This window comes from Schistocerca americana, chromosome 5 (genome assembly GCF_021461395.2).
Source record: "Schistocerca americana isolate TAMUIC-IGC-003095 chromosome 5, iqSchAmer2.1, whole genome shotgun sequence".
Classification (NCBI taxonomy): Eukaryota; Metazoa; Arthropoda; class Insecta; order Orthoptera; family Acrididae; genus Schistocerca; species Schistocerca americana.
The window spans coordinates 642677239-642699254 of record NC_060123.1 but is presented as its reverse complement, the minus strand read 5'-3'; the positions used below and the strand labels follow the sequence as shown (position 1 = coordinate 642699254).

At 39.6% G+C, this 22016-nt stretch overlaps 1 protein-coding gene across 1 annotated transcript in view; it reads right to left on the bottom strand.

Moving 5' to 3' along the window:
- The window catches only part of LOC124615563 (interleukin-1 receptor-associated kinase 1-like), a 179955-nt gene that overhangs the window by 56300 nt on the left and 101639 nt on the right, over positions 1 to 22016 (bottom strand). Inside the window, exons 7-10 of the mRNA XM_047143540.1 lie at positions 11926 to 12041; positions 8061 to 8250; positions 5619 to 5681; positions 1602 to 1812 (exon numbers count right to left, since the gene is read on the bottom strand). Of these exons, the coding sequence (XP_046999496.1) occupies positions 1602 to 1812; positions 5619 to 5681; positions 8061 to 8250; positions 11926 to 12041 (580 nt within the window). The remainder of the gene's footprint in view (positions 1 to 1601; positions 1813 to 5618; positions 5682 to 8060; positions 8251 to 11925; positions 12042 to 22016) is intronic.

Below are 22016 nucleotides of genomic sequence, written 5' to 3'. Positions count from 1 at the left end.
TCCTCGCAACATAGGAGGTGGCCATGAGTCAGCCAAGTATGGCTGATGCAGAGTCGACAAAGTACAATGGAGTCCCTGTGGGTGGCTCGCATGGGTGACCTCCACACACATTGTCTCCTTAATAACAGGTAGTTTATTTTATGTACTGAGGGTGCGCCATTCAGTAGCCCAGATCCTGAAATCTTTACGGCATAAGACCAATCGGAGATCAGTCCCCAGTGTGCTGATCTCTAGAGTCGGTTTAGCGGTAGCCTGTTTGGCCAGCCTGTCAGCAAGTTCTTTCCTGGGATTCCAATATGTTCTGGGGTCCACATGAAGGCCACTGAAGTATGGTGAGTGAAGCACTGGTCAAAAGCTTGTAGGTTGCTTAAAGGAGTCACTACAGATGAGAAAGGGCTCACCTGTGCAGGAGTGGATATGCTCAAGAGCACAACAGATGGCTAGCAGCTCTGCAGTGAAAATACTGCAGTCATCCAGCAAGGAGCACTGTTCAGAATGTTCAGCATGAGCATAAGCAAAGCCAATGCGACCATCAACAATCGAGCCATCATTGTAGACTATTTCTGAGACCTGGAACTCGCCAAGAATAGAGAAAAATTGGTGGCAGAGGGCCTAAGGAGGAATTGAGTCATTTGGGACTCGTGATAGGTCCAGACGAAGCTGTGGCTGAGGCACATGGACCATGGAGGTGTGTGCGAGTGGACTCAGAGGAAAGGTAGCAGAGGGAAGGGCTTGAGTTTGTGAGAAGGGACAGTTTGTTTTATATTTTATCTTTCTGTCTGTCAGACATTTTATATCACTGGATATGTGATCAGAAATTTCGGGCTGCAGCATTGTGGACACCTTTTTGTGCTAAAGACAATCTTAATGGGGGGTAATGAATGTAATTTTTTCTTCTGCTACTGTAATTATGTACACAATTGTTCCTTTTGAAATGCAGTTCATTGTTTATAAGTTTCATGAGGGAATAAATGTACTTTGAAGCAGTTGTGTGAACTATGTAATAAGTCAATAGAAAAAGCTGACAACCCTAATGTGATTTGGGAGTAATAAATGTGAAAAGATTTCAAATTTGTCTCTACAGTATTGTGTCAGTCATTTAACATTCACGCTACAACAACAACCAATTTCAGAAAGAGAGAAACCAAGGTTTCTGTGCTATTGAGCTACAGGCCTTTCAAATATATGTGGAACAGGATGGAACTAAAATCAAACACTGTGGCATTCTTTTTGTGTTTTCTCATCAGTCACTAAAATATTCTCTCTATTTTAGTTTATTTGAAATTTAAGTGCCACTTTTTGCAGTCTTTTGTTCAGTAAGATTCCAACCAGCTGCTTGTAACACCAAAAATTTTCAGCTTTCATATGAACTTTTTAGATGTCTTCATCAAAACGAAATAAATTGTTATAGATAAAGTGCAAAAACACTAGGTCACAAAACACAATACAGTACAAAAAATAATCTTGATATTATTTTTTGTAAAAGGAAAGAACCAAATTAAAAATTAGAAATAAATTGTGAGCTTCGATATTAGAAGAAAGAGTGATTGGCTGCTTCAAAAGATGAAACAATCTGTGTGCACAACTTGTAAAATACTTACTCTGAGCACGTGATGCAATACGTCTTCGATTAGACATGCCTTCAAGCTGCTTCAATACTTCCTCCATTTCAGGTCTATCTTTTGCACGCTTGCGGACACACAATTTGCCCAGCTCCACCAGTTCTAGAAATGTTGCCTGATCACAAGGGCCTGCTTTCCTATCAGCTAATGTGAGGATCTGTTGATCTTCACATGCCTCCACATGGTCTTTCTGAATGTTGAAAAACATTAACTTCTTAAATCATGTTACACAATACTTTACATTCATAAATAATAATATTGCTAAAAACTAAATTCAAGCAAGGAAGACAAGTTATTCATTTAGAATTTTAAAACATTCGTAACACTCCACTCAGGGATTCAGCATATTTTCATTACATCATTAGACATCATAGGACATGCAGGGAAGGGGGAAGGAGGGGGAGGTATTGGTCTTATGTTTAACACAGTACAAAAAACAATACTAGAACCATTGAAACTTTGAGCACCAAATCATGTTTTAAATGTTCAGTGCTATGCTTTGTTTTATGAAAAACAAATGCCTTCCAATGCCAGTCTAACACATAAAGTAAACGTAAAACAAGGAGCAGGCAACCGCTCATCTATAGGAGATCAAGGCATGGAGCACAGAAACACTTCACAGGAAACAGCATTCATATTCATAGCATTTCTGTGATCTATGAATCAATCCACTATATCTGAGTGATTGCCGTTGCCTTTGTCTTATTTTACGTACTGCTCCATCCAGGATTTTCCATAACTGTTAGATATAGTAAACGTAAATGACAAAATTAACAAGATTTCTCCAATGATGTGTTGTTTAACAGCAATAAACAATATTTTGCTTCACACAGTTTTCAAATTATACATACAAATTCATGTGTTCTGTGATAAATAATAAAATATTGAAGTTGAGTACAGTAAAAATGTGCTGTTGTGTCTCACAACAAATGCAGTAAAACTTAAGAAAACCGTTTTAGTCACTCTTCCAATGTTATGCTTGTGATAGAGCACAATTTGGCTAAGGTTCATTTACATTTGTTTTAATGCAGTAGTTATATGTTTAAAAGGCTTACTTTTCTTCTTCCATCTTCATCTTTGTGTGGTTAGAAGGCAAATATGAGATGATATCCAATAAGTACAGCCAGAAATGATTATTTGCAGGACCCTTAAATGATGCCAATAGTGAACATCAAAAGAATGTATCTGATTATTTTAATAATCAGGAAAAAAAACAGCACCAGCAATATATAATGTACAAATGGCTATGTAAGCTAAACTGTCGAACATAATAAAATTGGAAAGCATTGTAGTGTGGACTATTCTCCTTTAAACTGATACCAACAACAGTTATAGAAACTTCTGAATAAAGATAAAAACTCACTATGTAGTACAGACAACTTATTCACCAAAATTATTAGCCCCACAAATGTTTCACTCCTATCCTAAGACCTCATGTTCAACCTTACACCCACAACTAATCATGTTGGACTCATCGAAGATCTGATCTCCTTTTTCCGATCTCTGCAATGGGATCTTAGCCACCAATCCCTCCAACCAAAGCCAACCTATTCCCAACAATGAACCTTGCCTCTCTCAGTTCATACTACCATCCGCCTGTGATCCTCACCCACCCAACCAACACTTGGTCACCTTCAATGAATTCCTTTCTTCCGACTGTCCTTCCCAAGGTCCCTTCCTAAGAACATCAACCTTTCAACATAAGAAAGGACAGCCACACACAGCCTCAACAAAACATATCCCAAACTAATGACCCTACCTGCAGACAACAGTTCCACCACTGTTGATACGAATCACAGTGACTGCCAGGTGGAAGTCCTCTGCCAAATGTCTGACTCTTCCACTTATAAACTCTGCCAGAGTGATCCCACCCCAGAAGGGCAACAGACTCCAACGTCCTTCATCAGGGCTTTGATTATCTATCTTCATGACCTGAAACTCCTTCCCACAACATCCTTGTCCATCACTATGCCACTCCAAATCCAAACTCCTTGCCACAGGGATCATACCCCTGTGGGAGATCCAGGTGCAATACCTGCTCAATCCACCCACCCAGCACTTCCTGTTCCAGTCCTGTAATGGGCTTATCCAAGCCTATCAGAGGCAGGGGCACTTGTGGTAGCAGCCATGTCATATACCTGTTCTGCTGCAAATACTGCACAGGTTTTTATATTGGTATACCAACCACCTGTCCACCAGGATGGATGGCCACCACCAAATTGTGGCCAAGAAGAAAGTGGACCACCCTGTGCCACAACATGCAGCTGAACATAACATGGCTACTTCACAATCCACGCAATCTGGATCCTCTCCTCCACCACCAGCTTTCCTGAACCACACAGATGGGAGTTACACTTACAATACATTTTCCATTCTTGAAATTATCACGGCTCAACCTATGGTAACCTACTGTCCCCATTCCCACCGCCCGACTGTTTCCACCCTCTCTGTCCTATCCCAATTCACTTCCCCTCACCCTTATTGTGTGCTGCTTTCTGCAAATGCAACCACTGATCTTTTCCCTTCTCTCCTCCTCTCCTTTTCCGCTACCGCTTTCCCAACCCCCTTCCCTCCCCCATAGCCTCCTAATGCTGCATCTGTGACCCTTGTCTTGCCACCATCTAGTCCCAGTACACTCTACCCCAGGCAGCACTCATTTCTTTCCCACCACCTGTACACTGCCACCCCCCCCCCCACCCCCCCCCCACCCCCCCCCCCACCCCGCCCACCTCCTCCAATCTCCAATGACCCACTCCAGAATGCTACTTCCATTCAATGCAGTAACATTCTGGCTGAAGCAGCTGGAGATAGTGATCATATGTGTGGGAGATGTGCCTGCTTGTGGCTTGTGTAAATGTGTGCGTGTGCTTCCTCTGTGAAGAAAGCTTTGGCTGCACGTTCAATGTGTAACCATCTTTTTGCTGTGCCTCTCTGCAACTCAGTGTATCATCTTTATGAGGAGTAGCAACCTATCCTCTTCACAGTATTGTAAACATTATTCTAGTCAATCTTGAGCACCACAGCTGACAACATTAATGATTAATAAAAACACGAGAGCTGTATTATTACACATTTATTGAGTTACAATCAGTTTCGGTCGCTGAACATCTTCCGATTGCCGAGTTTATGACTTAGGCATAATTCAGCAACCTGAAGATGTGTCGTAACACAATAAATGTGGAATATCACAGCTGAGTTGGTTTTTATTAGTCATTACTCTAGTTCTAATTTATATGTCCACTCACTACTTGCATCTCAACTATATGGTTATTGATTATACAATAACATGTTGCTCATGATGTTAATTTTTTTGTTAAAAATCAAATGAACAATAACAAGTACATTGCTTTCTAAATATAGCTATCCTGAAACATCCAACCAAAACTTAAAGGAATTAATGGTTTTTATCCTTTTTTTATGTCCTGTGCATCTAAATAGTTGCACTGAATTATTTATAGACAAACTGGAACACATAAAAAAGGAGTACTTAAGCAATCTGAATGTTTCAAAAGTCAGAGTACTCTAAATGCAGTTCTTGTATACATTTAGTAATGAAAGGAAAATGGGGGAGAATTCATGGCAGGTTTATGCAGTTTGTAGAATAAGAAACAACTTATTTCAGCATAAAGAAAAAAAGAGAAAACTAGGAAGGAATGGAAGAAATGAAACCACCAGGAAATCTTTCAATTGCGATCTAGTTTTGCCACAATAGTCTTCTCAGGAGCAGAAATTGGTATCCACATTTTCAAGGAAAAAAAAATTGGTAAAATGTTATCATTCATCACAAAAATAATCAAAATTGCATATATGTTTAGCTAACAGATATTATTATTAGGATTATAATGATGATGATGATGATGATGATGATGATAACGATAATGACTTAGTTGATGTTGTTGTTGGTATTGATTCAGATAATTATGTAATGGACAGACCCTTCTACTGATTCTTCACTAAGTTACAATTCCCAGAATTAATAAAATTACATACACTTACCAAAAATTTTTTCTGCCTCGACTCATCGTATGCTCTTTGACCAGTAGCCAGCTCAAAGAGAACCTGCAGAGCAGAACAAATCATCATCTTACAGAGAACATGCACATTTATTTGTTTGTGATCTTTACTTCATTAGACAAAATGTATTTCACTATAGCAGCTGTTATTTAAGCCTAATTATACAAAAGCTTGTCAAAAATATCTCCTACAGCAAACTGTCTGCAAAGAATGTATGGAAATTTTTTGAAAACTGTTTTAGTGAATCGAGAATTTTGGTGTAAATTCTAGAACCACTTGGCCTTCTACCATCTCAAACACACGATATTTTAGTAGTGAGTGTGGGATGATAGAATCCTACCTACTGCACCTCACATGACTGTGTGTGCAGGTTTAAATTCAGTCGCAGGAAGAATGTAGATGTGGCGGTCGAACAGCACCAACAAGTACCTGTTGGGCAATCCATGGAGGTTTTAGTGAAAGTGTGTATGAGAGGACCATGGAGTACTTATGTAACTCTGTGATAATAGTGGTAGTGGCTATTGTTAGTGAAAAAAGAACAGAGGAGAAAGAACTCTCAAAAAAGACTCTTATTCCAGCCTTGCTAGAGGCAAGACGTATTTTATGAATCCTGTGATACAGTCATGGTTATTAAGCCAACTCATTTGAAAATGTGATTAACTTTGTTTCTGATGTGAGAAGATACCAGTGACTTACAAGAAGTCTGATGTTTATGTGAGAAGTGAGAATTATGTTCTGTATGAAATTTTAATATGGCGTTGGTTGATGAGAAGTAACCTTCGAGTATCTACTTATTTCACAAGTAGAGGGAGAATTATCAAAATTCCAGTATCTAGCATCACTGTTTGGAGAAGAAGTTTAAAGAGATTCCAGAAGGCAGCGAAGAAGATTGGCTGCAGATAACAAGTAAGTCATCTCGTTAAGTGAGGTGGGAAGTTTGCACACTGCAACACACTCACACATCGTCAAAAATGTTAGAACGTCGCAACCGTGACAGGACTGAAAAAACAGAAATTGTAAGACCAAAAAATGAGGAAAGAAGCTGTTGTATGTTGCCATAGCAACTAAACCAAATACGACAAAGAATTTACGCCGAGACAACAGAACATGCTCAAGTACTTAAAGTAGCAAAATTTTGAATTGAGAAACAGAGAAGAAGATTCCAGTGTGTTTCTCTAAGATGTAACATGCCTAGAACACTTTGATTAAGAAGATCCGGTGCGGGGAGTGTAGAGCTCTCACACACACCGCGGGGATGCAGACGCGGAAACCAACATCCGACGATTTAACACCAAAGCTCCTGTGGCATCTCACTCAAGTGCCTGAGGGGTAGGGATCCTGGGGAAGGGGGGTGGGAAGGGTTTCCTGTCTTTCGGGCTATCTTCTTTCTCTTCTTCGATCTTACCAACCATATCTATTTTTTTTTTCCTTTCTTACTTCTCATTTGAGGCTATCTGTTTTCTGCCTCTTTCCATATTCACAAACTTCTAATGTTGAAGTCCTTCCCTGTTTCTGTGGTTTCTAATAACCTACATCTTATCTTTAGATAAGAAGGCCAAAGAATCAGACTACACAAACACACATCTGCATACATACAAAAATACATTTGAACACCTACTTCAACACTCACACATCGTCAAAAACGTTAGACTGCCACTTCCAAACACCACTGCAAAGATTTCTATTGCAGTTCCTTTCCGGCAACCATCATTAATGTACTGTTAAACTAAAGTTGAGTGTTCACGAGCATATTAATTATGAAATGTGGTTTCTATTGCAGTTCCTTTCCAGCAGTCACCATTACAGTACCATTACACTGAAGCTAAGTGTTCAGGAGCATATTACTTAAGAAATAATGTTACTGACAATTTTTTTTCCAAATTCATACACACAAAAAAGTCAGTTCCGTAACTATGGCATGAAAAGAGGTTTTATGTAACCTTGAAAATATTATTTATGTGCTACAATAGTCAATTCTCACTGACTGAATACTTTACTTGAAACCCACATCAAAGGTTAATTTCTTCACCAATCAAAGCTTGTGCTCCGTCTCTAATGGTCTAATCCTTGATGGGACATTAAATCCTAACCTTTCTTCCTTCCTTCTTTCATTTGGCATTTGGGTTTACCTTGTAAACACTGTGAATGACATTATCATTTTATTGGAAAATAAGTTATATGTTTAGATAAATAACACCCTCACATGACTGATACTACAAATACAACGGACACAGTGTCATCAGCTGATGCTTCCAAATGTCTGCTACATTACCCAAAAATGGGGGGAAGGGAGGGGGGGTGGAGGCAGAGGGGGAGGGGGGAGGGGGGAGGGGGAGAAGGAGGAGTAAAATAAGTTCACAGAGAAAGTATACTATTCAACAAAATGTAAGACGTTAAATTAAAACAATGTGGCTGAATACTTACAATTCCAAAACTGTATGTATCAACCTTTGTGGAAATTTGTTTTGAACGCAGGAATTCATCAGGCAGATAGGGGCGGGTACCATGGACTCGGCTCACTTTCATGTGAGTGTAATGACCCTGTGGACCATCACGTGCAAGCCCAAAATCACCAATCCTCGGTTCAAAGTTGGTATCCAGTAGTATGTTGGCACTGAACACATAACAGATAGTTATAAAAACACAACACACTTTTCTGTGTGTAGATTTTGAATCGTACTCTGTTGCACAGAAAGTTAAAAAATAATTCAATTAACTTTTTGAATTAATTTCACAATACCTCCAAATATTACATATTTATCGCAACATATTAGGTAGTTACAAAAATAGACATGAATTATAGGTTGTAAAAATGTTGGAATTCAGAAGCAAAGGTTTCTTCACCTCACAAAAGAAAGTTTAGAGTTGGATGAAATGGGACTACTCAGGGATAATATACGAAAGTCATCCAGTACTCTCAGTCACTAGAAAAACAAGATAAGACCAGCAATAACTAGCCCTGTTCTGCTGTGTCTCTCCTGAACTGAGCTCCAGGATTATTTTACATTTAATACTAAAGTCTATTGTCTTCCAAGTCTTTCCTTTACATTTAAAAATGATGGTACTTCTGATACTTAAAACTTATCACTTTTTCTGTATTACTCTCTGTATATCCAAATAACTTTATTTATCTGATTAACTGATCAACATTATTGAGCTGCATGCAGACATTAGAAAGAAAAGAAGTTAGAGTATAAAGATGAAGGTTTAGGTTTTGGTTGTGTGTTCTTAATTCATTCTCAAAAGAAGATAAGGAAAAAAGAAATGTCAGGGTTCACAAGCAGCAAAGAAAAGGACAAGTGTTTTAGTACAAACCTTTTAAAAATAAAAAAAACCTTTCCAGTAAATACTTCAAAATTAACTAATATATTAACAGCGAAGACTCAAATTACAAAATGCTACAAAGTATGAGCAATCAGAAACCAGAAACATAGCATACAGCTAAAGAGGAGAGCTAAACGTGTGTGTGTGTGTGTGTGTGTGTGTGTGTGTGTGTGTGTGTGTGAGAGAGAGAGAGAGAGAGAGAGAGAGAGAGAGAGAGGGGGGGGGGGGGGGGGGGGGGAAGATCTTGGGAGTTAAATGTTACCTTTTCTTCATTAAGCAGCAAGTCTTCTGCTAATTTTATTGTGCTTATTTTGGTCTCTTTAAACATAAGTAGTGCACAGGGGTTTAGTGATAGAAATTTTTAATGATGTGTACAAGGTTATCTTCTGAGAGCATCTTCCTTTCTTAATATGTACCTGCCTACATTCATTTCACATTTCTGACACATTTTGTCCATGATGAGACTCACAGAACATGATGGAATGCTGGATAAATATCAGGGGAAAACAATGAAGGTCTAGCCACCCTGACAGTCCATTAAAATCGTCCATCTAGTAACTTAGATACCAGGCCAAATACAATACAGAATATTAAAAAATATATATAATACTCCTCTAGGGAGATAAAACAGAGAGCAGATTCAGTCAGAAAATCATCTGTTCCTACACCCAAATATGTGTGAAAAGTACTAAAAGGGCGAAATGGATGCACAGGGGGAAAAAAAGAGATGAAGTCTGAGGAAGACGACAATAGTGGAAGGCGAAAACTCACTAAAATTGGCAAGAAGTTACAAAGGTCAAAGTAGAGAATAACTAATCATTAATAAATATATGTATATTACTGTGGGTAGCAGGTTTGAGGGCGGGTAAGCGTAGAGAAGGGGGATGGCAGATGTGACTGGATGAGGTGGATTTAATTGATACGAACAGGGATAGAACGGAGAAAGTGTGTGTGTGTGTGTGTGTGTGTGTGTGTGTGTGTGTGTGTGTGTGTGTGTGTGTGTGTGTCGGGGGAGGGGGGGGGGTGTTCGTAGTTAGTTTGTAGTTAGATACGTAAGATCGTGTGGTACTGGAAAAGTGCGAGAGATAACATGCAAAAATACGGGAACTGACAGAGGGAGCGTGATCAGTTTGAAGGTATAGGCTTAATTCCAGCACTACACAACCGTCATTTCACCACCACACCCAGTCTTTTAATTTGTTTTATTTTTATTTTTCTCCTTTCCGCTACTTACCCCCTCCCCCCTCCACACCACCTCACCTACCCTCCATCTAAACTGCAACACTCCACTGTCCGCCACTCCCACCATATTATCCCTCCCCTCCCCGCCCTGCCCCAGACTTCTCCTTACCCCCACCCAGTCGCCGCTCCCATCATGCACTGGTGCTGCTGCTCTCAGTGTAGTTTCAGCTCTCTCAGACTGCAGACGTGTGTGTGTGTGTGTGTGTGTGTGTGTGTGTGTGTGTGTGTGTGTGTGTGTGTGTGTGTGTGCGTGTGCGTGTGCATGTGTGCGTGTGCGTGTGCGCACGCACGCGTTTGTATGTGTGTCTACTGCTGACAAAGGCTTTAATAGCCAAAAGATATGATTGTGTGAATCTTTTTATTGTGCCTATCGTGACTCAGCACCTCCGCTATATGGTGAGTAGCAACTTTCCTTCTCTTGTATTGTTACATTCCATCCTGGATTTTCCATTGTTTGACCAATAATATTTATGTATTTTTTGGCTATCTCGATGTCTTCTGCATCCACCCCAGTACCAGGGAGGTATATGTGAATGTTTATAATAATGAAATACTTACACTGCAGATCATACACAATTAGATTGTGCAAATGCTGGGCAGAAACTATTTTGCATTTTGTTTTTCAGACCATGGCTGTGCATACACAAAGCATCATTTTCCTGATTAATCAACTTGTTTCCATTGGTCAAAAGTCCAATCATTATCTTCCAATGGCCAGTGCAATCTAAACTACTATTGTTGCTTTAATAAGAGCAAACACACTACACACCTGCTGAACACTTGTGTTTTACTTTTAACATTGTATTCTGTTACCAACAGCAACACATGTTTCTGCTAACTCCATTAAAGAGCAGGTAAATTTCTTGCATCCCCATTCTTAAAAGAAGCAAAGTCCTCCACATCTTGCTGGTTACTGCTGTTCTGATCACAATTTGTCCACCTTCAGTTTATGGCAATGAGGACTACAAGCAAAGACCTGAAAAGCTTTGCCACTTCCACAATACTACTTCTCAACTGCATGGTGATTACAGTTCCTCCTTTGTCAATGCAGTACAAATCAACTTCTTTTCCCAATACTTGGATACATGAAATGTTACATGCCTTTCATTAAATGTAATTTACAGTACCCTCTACAAGGGATTGATAAGCTCATTTCCAAATGACAGGGGTGTCACAGTATTCTGGCAGTACAGTATACCGAAAGGGCATAATAAACAAACTGCAAAGCACAAATGATATACAAGTATTAATTAAGCATGCAAAAATTTGTAACTATCATCAAACATGATCCTTGCTACCAGCAACTGGCAGTAGGAAGGCCTTAAGAGATTATCAGGCATTAATAAACTCAAACTCAAGATGAACTAAAAGTACAACAGTAAGTATCAATGAAAACTACATTTCAAGGGACTGAATAAGGGGTGGTTTCCTTACCTCTCCAAGGCTTAAAATAAAAGGTTATTCGAACATTCTGTCTCATAAAAAAACGTTTATTCAATGATAACACGCAACTGCTACTCTACTACTACAGATTACTGAGTAATTTAGTTAGTAAATCAGAAACTTACGGCCGTAGGCAGAAGCCACAGCAGAGTTAAATGTTATTCTGTAAAAAATTGTTTAGGATATTCAACTCTGAGATTTCTATAAGTAATGTAATAATGACATGTTCACATTAATTGTTTGGAATTTAATTTCTTATTATCAAAAGATGAGTACGTACCTCTTTATATCACCATGGATAAATGGTTTTTTGTTGTTGTGCAAGAACTGAAGACCTCTTGCTGTCCCTTCAGCAATATTGTGACGCTGATCCCATGACAGTGGAGGAGTGCCATTCTACAAAATATAGCACCAGTTACCATACATGGTGTCATAATTCTTTTTCAGTATATCTGGTGTGCAATAACAACTAATTATATAAAATTGATAAAGGATGCTCTTTTCCACATATCATCTTCAGTAACTTCAGCACTCTACATACGTACATGTATACATGCATACATTCTCTCTCTCGATAAAACATTTTATTGCAGTACATTTTCGAGAGGAAGAAAAAGTTGATTTGACACAAGATAAACGAACAATTTATACTTAAATTCTTTCTTTTCCTGCTTCTAAATTTATCGTTCTTTGAATGTTGTACATTATTATGAGTGTTCACTGTAATAGATGCATAGAGGTAAACAGTCCGAGTGCAAGATATATTTATACACCACATTAAGTCAGGTGGAAGACTAATGGCACACAAGTCTCTTCCTTAACCTGTAAGTTTTAACATTTGATGTCAGTGATTAGAGCTACATCATGCAGTTAGAATATCTCAATTTCTTAGCACTGTAAGATCATGTATTTCATACCTACCTTCAAATATAATTTAATTTGATGCAAATTCTTAGGAGCTGTTGGGTCTACTTCATGGCTTATATTACAAGTGAGGGTTAATTGTTGAGCTAACACTTCATGAAGAAAATTTATGAAATAATGTAAAATGAGCAGTTGAACAATAACAAGACTAAATATATCCAAGCAAAGTGCTAACTTTACTACATTTACAGAGAATCCACTTGATGAAAATTTAGAGGGTTAAGAGAAAGCTGCAACACTTTGATGAATATACTGCCAAACTTTGTGATACACATTTTAAATAGAAAAAGGATGTGGCAGTCACTAGGGCACAGCTTGAAAAATGAAGAAAGAATACATGAATCATCTGCTGGATGGTATGTGTGCTTTCCTCGTTACTATTATGATAAAAATAATTATAAATACCACTGAAATCAACTCCAACAAAGGAGTAGAACATTATCAAACCAATGGGCCCTCTCAATGGAATAGAAAGCCATAGGTTAGAGGACAGTGTCTCACATGGAGCCGAGCCAGTTAATTTGAACAACTCCAGCTTATTGCCCATCAAGCCCATTTGTTAGTTTCTCTAGATCAAGCTCCGATCTCCAGCAGAATGCTAAACCATTCCCCTGTGTTTGTGTTAGGAGAAAAAAGACTTGTATCATATGAAACATTATCCCTTCTTGAATGCATATGAATGAACATGAAGCAGGGCCAGGGAGGGGAAGAGGGAAAATTAGAATTTAATATTCCACTGATTATGACACCATTAGAGATGCAACATAAACTCAAAACGCCAATGGGCAATGATGGGAAGTAAATCGGCTGTGTGATTTTCACAGGCACCAACCCCGTACTTGTATTAAGCAATTTTGGAAACCACAGAAGACCTAAATATGGACAGGAAGATATAAACATGAGCTGTGAGCCCAGTGTCTACACCAGTGTGCCACAAAGACCAGTCAGGACCAAGGAAAATTAAAGTGAATCCAATTACAACCTCCCCCCCCCCTCCCATCCCCACCTCCAGTCTCTATTTGAACCTATTGGTGTGTGTGTTGTGACAAACTCTCAGTGCCTATCTAAACTAGATACCTCTTTATATCACCATAGATAGTTGGTTTTCTATTGTTGTACAAGAATTGAAGAATTGAACTTCCCCATAAATAGCTGCTTGGTTAACAACCGATAACATACATTAACACTTGCACGAGACACAACTGTAAAGAGAATACAAAAAAATGAAACCATGCCTGTGGTGTCACCGCCAGACACCACACTTGCTAGGTGGTAGCCTTTAAATCGGCCGCGGTCCGCTAGTATACGTCGGACCCGCGTGTCGCCACTGTCAGTGATTGCAGACCGAGCGCCGCCACACAGCAGGTCTAGAGAGACGTCCTAGCACTCGCCCCAGTTGTACAGCTGACTTTGCTAGCGATGCTACACTGACAAATACGCTCTCATTTGCTGAGACGATAGTTGGCATAGCCTTCAGCTACGTCATTTGCTACGACCTAGCAAGGCGCCATTACCAGTTTATATTGAGATTATTATTGATGTATCAACAAGAGCGATGTTCTCCAATTATGGATTAAAGTTAAGTATTACATCAACTACGTACTTTATTCGCTACTATTAATTCCCTTAACTGTTCCAGACCTCGCGCCAGCCTGCATGAGCTTAAGCGCGTGCCTTTAGGCTTCACCTCATAGTGACTTGGCTGTCTTGCCAAGTCACAACAATGCCAACTCAAGCAATGATTCTTTTTATAGTCAGTGTTAACTCCACTCATTAAATGTGATGAAGTAAACCCATGATGAAGCCACATCAACCCCACTTTTTTTGAAACCATTTGCCCCCTTATATGGAGGACAGCTTGTAATAGACTTGTCTGCCAGTTCTCATGAAGATGGCTGTTGCAGATAAGGGCTACTGCTACTATGTCACTTCAAGTATAACGCTGAACAGTGTGTGCGCATTTCCTGCAACTCTGATGGGTTTGGTAGGTGATGGAAAGTCCCGAAGCATGTTACAAAAAGCTCTTCCTCTGACAGTGCTGTGGTACTGCCAGTGGCACACGAATCTTTATGGCCCATACAATCCTTCTTCTGTGATGCCCATGTGTGTGCTCCACATAGCTGCAGGTGCAAAACTGAATCATAATACCCTGGCATGGATGACATTACAGAATGACTGGACACCTGTGTGCAGGAGGTCATGGGTACATCAAACTGAACTTGACTCAATGCAGAACACATGGCAGGCAAGATCTTTACTGTGGATACATGCACAAAGGATGAGTATGAGTTGAAAGTTATGTAAAAATTTTGCACTGATTATAGGACCAAGCACATCTGCAATCACAGGTAGGGCTAAAAGTGCAATTCTAACTGGAATTGCACCTGACTTCCAACTTCTACCTGTCATACCAGCACCATTGCTCTGTCGAGTCATATTGGATAGCATCGTTTCACTACTTGCACACTGAGTTTTGCCACTTGTGCCACCAGCTGTTCTGTGGCGAGTTCAAGAGGTACATACTGCTGTTGGGAAGTATTCCTGCATGTTCCAGTGTCAGTGTCATCAGGTTCCATAACTATGCGCATTTCAGAGCCACTGTCTTGGCTGTTGTTGATTTTTGCAGTGTTTGTGACAGCATATGCCTTTTCCACTAAGACTTGCAATAGTAAAATAGTCTGTGCTACAATGGTGGTGTGGACATTGACTGGCAGCTTGTGAAGAGATAGTACATGTAAAGCCCATTCAGGCAGAATTTCGGGGTCAGCTAATGAAATTAAATGCTTGAGGAATTATGATGCACACTTGTTGCCAATATTGTCAGCTGTGAAAATTTTTTGTAATCGCAACTCTGGTGACAATGTGCAACACTGTTTGAGAGATTCTTTTGGCACAGCATAACTTCACCGTGGCAATGTTTCTTCTATTTCTGCTACCACTTCTAAGTGCAGATGTGAAACCACTAACTTAAATTTATCTGTGTTATTTGACACCTTGTGCTGCTGAAATATAAATTCAGCCTGCATGAACCAGAGCCACAGTCACATCGGCCAGAATGCAGGAAGCTTAACATTTCTGTGTCGAGTGTACATACCCATATCTTGCGAGTTTTTATCTGTTGTTACATTTTGCAATAAATTAATAATTGTAGGAGGTGATCCTGAATTAAAAAGTAAGTTCTGTTCCATCTTGATTTCTGTTTCCAGTACTTGTGTCGAAAATATACATTTGCAATATCTTGTATGCTTTGTCTCTCTTCTTTTTTATGGGATCACCACTATGGGATACTTAGTATGATAGTAATCTTCCACAGATAGATGTTTAGTTAATAACAGACAACATTTATTAACACTTGCATGAGACACAACCATCCTTTTACAGCTAGCCACTGATAATTTCACTCATTCATCATAGCTGTGTGAATCTGTGATGCCGCCACAAACAATAGCACCATACACATGATGACTCTACCGCGACTGTGACCTAGTCTGTGCCATAGTTTTAGTTATGTTTGATGATGCCTAGCTGCTTTTGCTTCTATTCCTTGACGAAGCCACTCTGGCTTTATTATATCAGGATATGCTTTAAATAGGTATGCTTCATCACATTTTTGGTCCATGTATTCTACCTGTGTGAAAGTAATACTTTTCATTACGTCATAATGTCCTATTTACAAAACGTAGTCAGTTGATTACTGGTATCTGGTTTCCCCTTTTTCTGCAAATCTGAAGATGTCGCCACTGACCGAAACTGACAGTCCGAGGACAAACTTTTTGTGAGCTGGAATAAAGGGAACAAATTCTACATTGCCTGGAGCACTTTTTTTATTTGCGACCATCTCATATTTTTTGGGCTTATTTAAGTGTTTTGAGGAAATCACAGCTCATCTGAAACTGACTTATTATCAACAAATAGCATCAAGGACTAAATGTACTTGGCAGTGGGTGCAAGATACAGCTACAGCACCTGAACAGCACAGTCTTCCATATAACATGCGCAAAAATAATTTGCACACAAAGGCATGTAAGTATTAAGGTCTACAGTACACTGCCAGCTGAAATCAGAAAGTCAGAACATAAAAATAAATTTAAAAAAGAACTTAATGAAACTATATTTGAGGAATGTTTTTATTCTGTAAATCATTTTATTGATCCTTAACATTTTACTGGGTTGTTTGTATTAACATGTTCATCACCAAGTCATCCATATCTGGGAGATTGGTGTGCTTTTGTGGGGGCCTCATCACCCACAGATGGGTGACAGCCTTCTTGCTCACATTAATAGGATTTGCAGCAGGAATTTTCAAAGGAATTTAATGGAAAAAGCAGTGAAACATTACTGTAGGACGTACAACATAAACATACAAACAACAAACACATAATACTACATGTTTTATTCATTTATATTTAGGGTAACATGGTATGATATACTATGTCATATAGTGAGTTTGGACAACTGGAACAATAGGTTGCAGTTTTTTTTCCCCCTTTGCTTCTTGGCATTAGGCAGTTTGCCTCTCCTTCTGGAAACATAGAGCACACATTCTTGTTATATAGCATTTTTCATAGACAACCATTGAGTAAAAAGACATTCCCAAAATTTTCTTATTTCTATCTTTGTTTTTGTGACCCTCTGTACACAATATCAGCATTTACTATACCTGTTCCTAAAAGCAAATGTAGTGCTGATTTCCAATACCATGTTAGAACCTTCCATATTGTTGTGGCACATGGCACCATTCAATTGCTTCTGTCAGTGCCAGCTTTTCTATTATTATATGCCAGTATCGACAAAAGTTTCTGTTTCATGGGATGACCGCAGCGCGGAGAATCTGAGCTTGAGATTATAATACGTGCATCTTCTGTTGATAACATCGCAACATCGTGAACATCCCTCTGTTTTAGCACTATAATACCCTTGTCATCTTCATGTGCTATCATTTCACCTGTCTTCAGTGGGTACAACATTACAAAATGTGGCATAATTTTTTTACCATACAGTTCCAACAATATGCATTTTGAATTTTAGATGTTTGACTGCTAATTCATAGCTCACGTAAAAGTTGTCTACAAACAAAGTTCGTTCTTGATTTAGAAATTTAGCTGCAAGTTCAATGTGTATGTTTTCAGCTACGCTAACTTGCTTTCTTCCCCTGGTGTCTTGTCCAGAATATACTTTTACAGACCATGTATACCCTTCAACGGAGCACAGTTTGGAAAGTTTTATGCCATACTTACGCAATTTTGTTAGTATGTATTGCCCGAACCTTAGTTGTCCCTCCAAGGAACCATTGTCTCATCAACTACAATATCTTCGCCTGATGAAAAGGTTTTTTCATAAATGTCTGTCAGTATGTTTAGGAGTGAGAAAACTTTTCCAGGTCTGCTACATTTATCTATTGTTTAGTTATTTGCAAAATGCAAGTTTGCTAACAGTAGTTCAAAATGATTATGGGACATTGTGTTGCACAGAAATGGAAAGTTGTAATGAGGGTCCCACTGACCAACATCCAACAAGTGTTTTCTGTACTAACCCATCCAAATCATCAGATCAACAAAGTTTGTAATCTCCTTGGGCATGATGGGTTTCCATCTGTTCAGTAGAGCATACTCAGTCATTTCATGTTGGTACAGCTTTTGCTATCTATTAGTGTTTGTGACTAGAAGGCTAATCACTTTGTTGTCTAATAGGAAAAGCAATTCGCCTGCAGTAATAGCAGATGGCCAATCCTTCAGAAACCCACCTTTTCTAGAGAACAGAAATGACTATTGCCTGTTAGCAAATTTGTTGCACTGGATAATGTCCAATGAACTGTCCACAGAGATCAGTAAGTTTTTCTAAGATGTCATCAAAGCCTTCACTTGCATATGATTTCTTCGTTTTGGGGTCTGAACTTCATGAAATTCTATTTATCACTTTCCGTCTAAAACACACTACTTTGTCATTACTACTCTCCTCACTTTCAATTATTCTTTTACGCTGTACAAGGAACATTTTGAAGATACAGAGGTTACTTATGTGTGTCTCAGGCACAGTATGCTTCTCGACTCAATGACGGATCCAGAGTACCTGCCGTAAGATCACAGGCAGTCCTGTAGCCGAAGTGCTTATCACTTTCCCCATTTCGGAATAAATGTCGTTGTCAAACATTCCCTCCCATACAGCATTGGCATGTGAGGCAAATGTATTTGTTCAGATGCAGACACTTTACAGCAATACACCACCACTCTCACCTCAGCCTTCACTGGACATAATTATCCCATCAGCTCAGTTCAAAAGCAGATTTCCTGGGCCATCACATCCAATCCTGGTACTACTGATCCCTTCGAAAAGACAACTTTGGGGCACACCACTTGTCACTCAGTATTATCCTGATCTTGAATGTATTAATCAGCTACTTCAACAAGGCCATGATTCTTAAAATAGTGGCCTGAAATCAGATCCATTCTGTCTGAGGTTTTGCCCACCACACCTAGAATACCTTTTCATCGCCCTCCAAATCTCTGCAATATCCTTGTCCGACCCTATGCTCCTTCTGCAACCATCTCCCCACCCTATGGTGCTTACCCCTGTGACCATCTTTGGTGCAAGACTTGCCCTATGCATCCTCCTACCACCAGCTATTCCAGCCCTATAACAGCTGTTATGTAAACACTGTTTGGCCTTTTACATCAGCATGACTACCGCCCAGTCAGGTTGAATGGGCATAGGCAGAGGGCATATACTGGTAACACAATATCCTGTTGCAAAGTATGCTCTACAAAGTGACAATCATAGCCTCAATGCTTGTTTCACCACACATGCCATCTGGATGCTTTCCCCAGACACCAGCTTCTCAGAACTCCACAGATGGGAACTAGTGCTACAACATGTCCTCGATTCTCGCCACCCACCTGGCCTTAATTTACATTAATTCCATCCATCTCATCATTTCTTCGCAGTAACTATTCCTCTCTTCATTTTAGTTTTCTACATCTACCATTTTCTGACTTGTCTATTTTTCACCTCCCCCCTCCCACATCTGTTACATACAATGCACTTAGATTTTCATGCTTATTAACTCATACACAATGATTTGGTAATGCATATTACCCGGTCTTCCACCTTAAAAGTATCAGGTTTTCAAATCTCATCTGGTGCAGTCCCCAACAATCAGTCTTTCCTTCTCATCCCGTCTGGCAAGTCTCCTGTGACCCAGTGTTCTGGGTGACTTTTCTGAATTCTATCCTTTTTCCTAAACCTCTCCAGTCCTTTTCCTTCACATTCCCCCTTCAAATTCAATCCTTCTCCCAAGAGGAGGAGCCACTGGCTCTGAAAACTTGTAAAAGTAAAACATGTGTGTGTGTGTGTGTGTGTGTGTGTGTGTGTGTGTGTGTGTGTGTGTGTGTGTTTTCTCCCGCTGCCGCTTGTTGAGTAGATTTTTTTTTATCTATCCATTTACATTATACGGTCAATAATTCATTATTTTTGTTGTTCACGTTAAAAGCATGCGTGTGTATTGTATCACTTTATATGGATTATTCTGTGTGTCAATTTTGTATGTGTTCCATTTTTGTAGCGAGTTCACATGAAGTTAGCATGTACATTTCGACATCACCTAACAGCATTTATTCAACAGATGGGTAAGTAAACAAATCAAGTAAATAAATCACAAGATCCTTGAAGAGGACTCTGCAAGATGTGTAGTTATGTATTTTGCTTAATATTCTTACTGCTTACTTCTACAAAATTAATACTTTATTTATTTATTTATTTATTTATCTTTCATAAAATTACATTGTTTGGATCAAGATATATTTTCATTTCATGCACCGACAGGTACATAGTTTTTACTGTCTATTGTTTAACAAAAATATAATTTATTACAAAATTATTCCAGGGCTGTTTCATATTAAATTAGACTTTGTGGAATTTTTCTTTTGATACAATAACGGTATTGCAGTTGTTTTGAACTGCAGTGCACATAAATTCATTAACACTGTAATAGCAGTTTTCTATAATATAGGAGTAAAGAAGACCATTCACCAAACAGCAGAAGCATTGAGTCACCGACAGCCACACACAAGCGAGAGAATGAAAACTTGCTATCTTTTGGGAAAAACCTTTGTTTTGGAGTGAAGGAGACTAAATTGCAAGGTAATCAGTCCCTTCATCAATTAAGTGGCAAATCAGGAGTAGGTGTCAAAGGAAGGAGGCACAAGGCAAATTCTGGCAAGCCTAAGTGTAATTAACACAATAAAAACTGCAGACAAGTAGTAAAAAGATCAGTCAAGATAGGGCACTAAAAATCAACTGAAATAGAATAAAGAGAAGAAAAATGTGGAAAGAGTAGAGGCCAGGCTGAGCACCCAGCAAAGGCCACCAAGGGGGCTGGGGGGGGGGGGGGGGGTGAAGGGAGGAAGCTGGAAAGAGGTCTCCCACCAATTCCTCAGGTGGACAATGAGGTCAAAAAGTCTTACCTTACAGGGGTAAATAGAAACCACCTCTGTGGTCAAAATGTAACACCAGTTCAGCCGAGTTGGCGATATCTGCTAGCACCAGAGGAACTGTGTCAGGAGGATTAAGCTGTCACCTCAAAGCAGCCAAATTACGGAATCTATGACTAAGTGGGTCATTGTCAGGTGGGATTCGCATTGGCAGTGAGGAGGGCCCTCACATACGAGAATATGGCCATGGGTCAGCCAAGTATGGTCAATGTGGAGTCTATAGTGGACGGTGGATTCCCTGCAAAAAACACACAGGGGACAACTGTCGCGTGGTCTCGGTCTCCTCAATTGTCCTCATTTTATATGGGGAGATCAGGACACACCAATCTGAGTTCCAGATTTCCAGCAATCAATGGCATATAAATGACCAAAGGTATCCAGTTCTGGGACCTCCATTTCCAGAATCAGCATCCTGCTGGCCAGCTTGGCCAACCAGTCATCTCGTTCATTTCTCAAAATCACAACACGACTGGGGGTCCAGACGAAAATGACTGGCTGCCTAGCTTGATGGAGGTCAGAGACAAGACTCTGGATAGCCATAACCAGTCGGTGAGGACAGTGGCAATGGTCTATACCTGAAGTCTGCTAAGGGAGTCACTGCACATTACGATACTCTTGCCAGTGCAAGAACGAACATGACTAAGGGCTAATTTAATGGCCATCAATTCAGCAGTGAAATCATTGCCGCCACATGGTGGAGAGTGGAGTTAACTGCATCATGCATGTGTGTACGCAGTCCATCAACTACTGAGCCATTGTTGAGTACTACTTCCGAACCTGGACACTTCTCAAGGACAGCAAAGAAAAGGCAATGAAAAATCGTAGCGTCAACGCAACCTTTTGGACCAAAGGAGGCTTCAAGGCAAATTCCATGGGGGCAGAAGCGATGTCTCCCTGAACAGAGGTGACAGCGGAGGAAGCTGCAGTTCCAAACAGACACTGGGGGCGTGAAGAAATTATC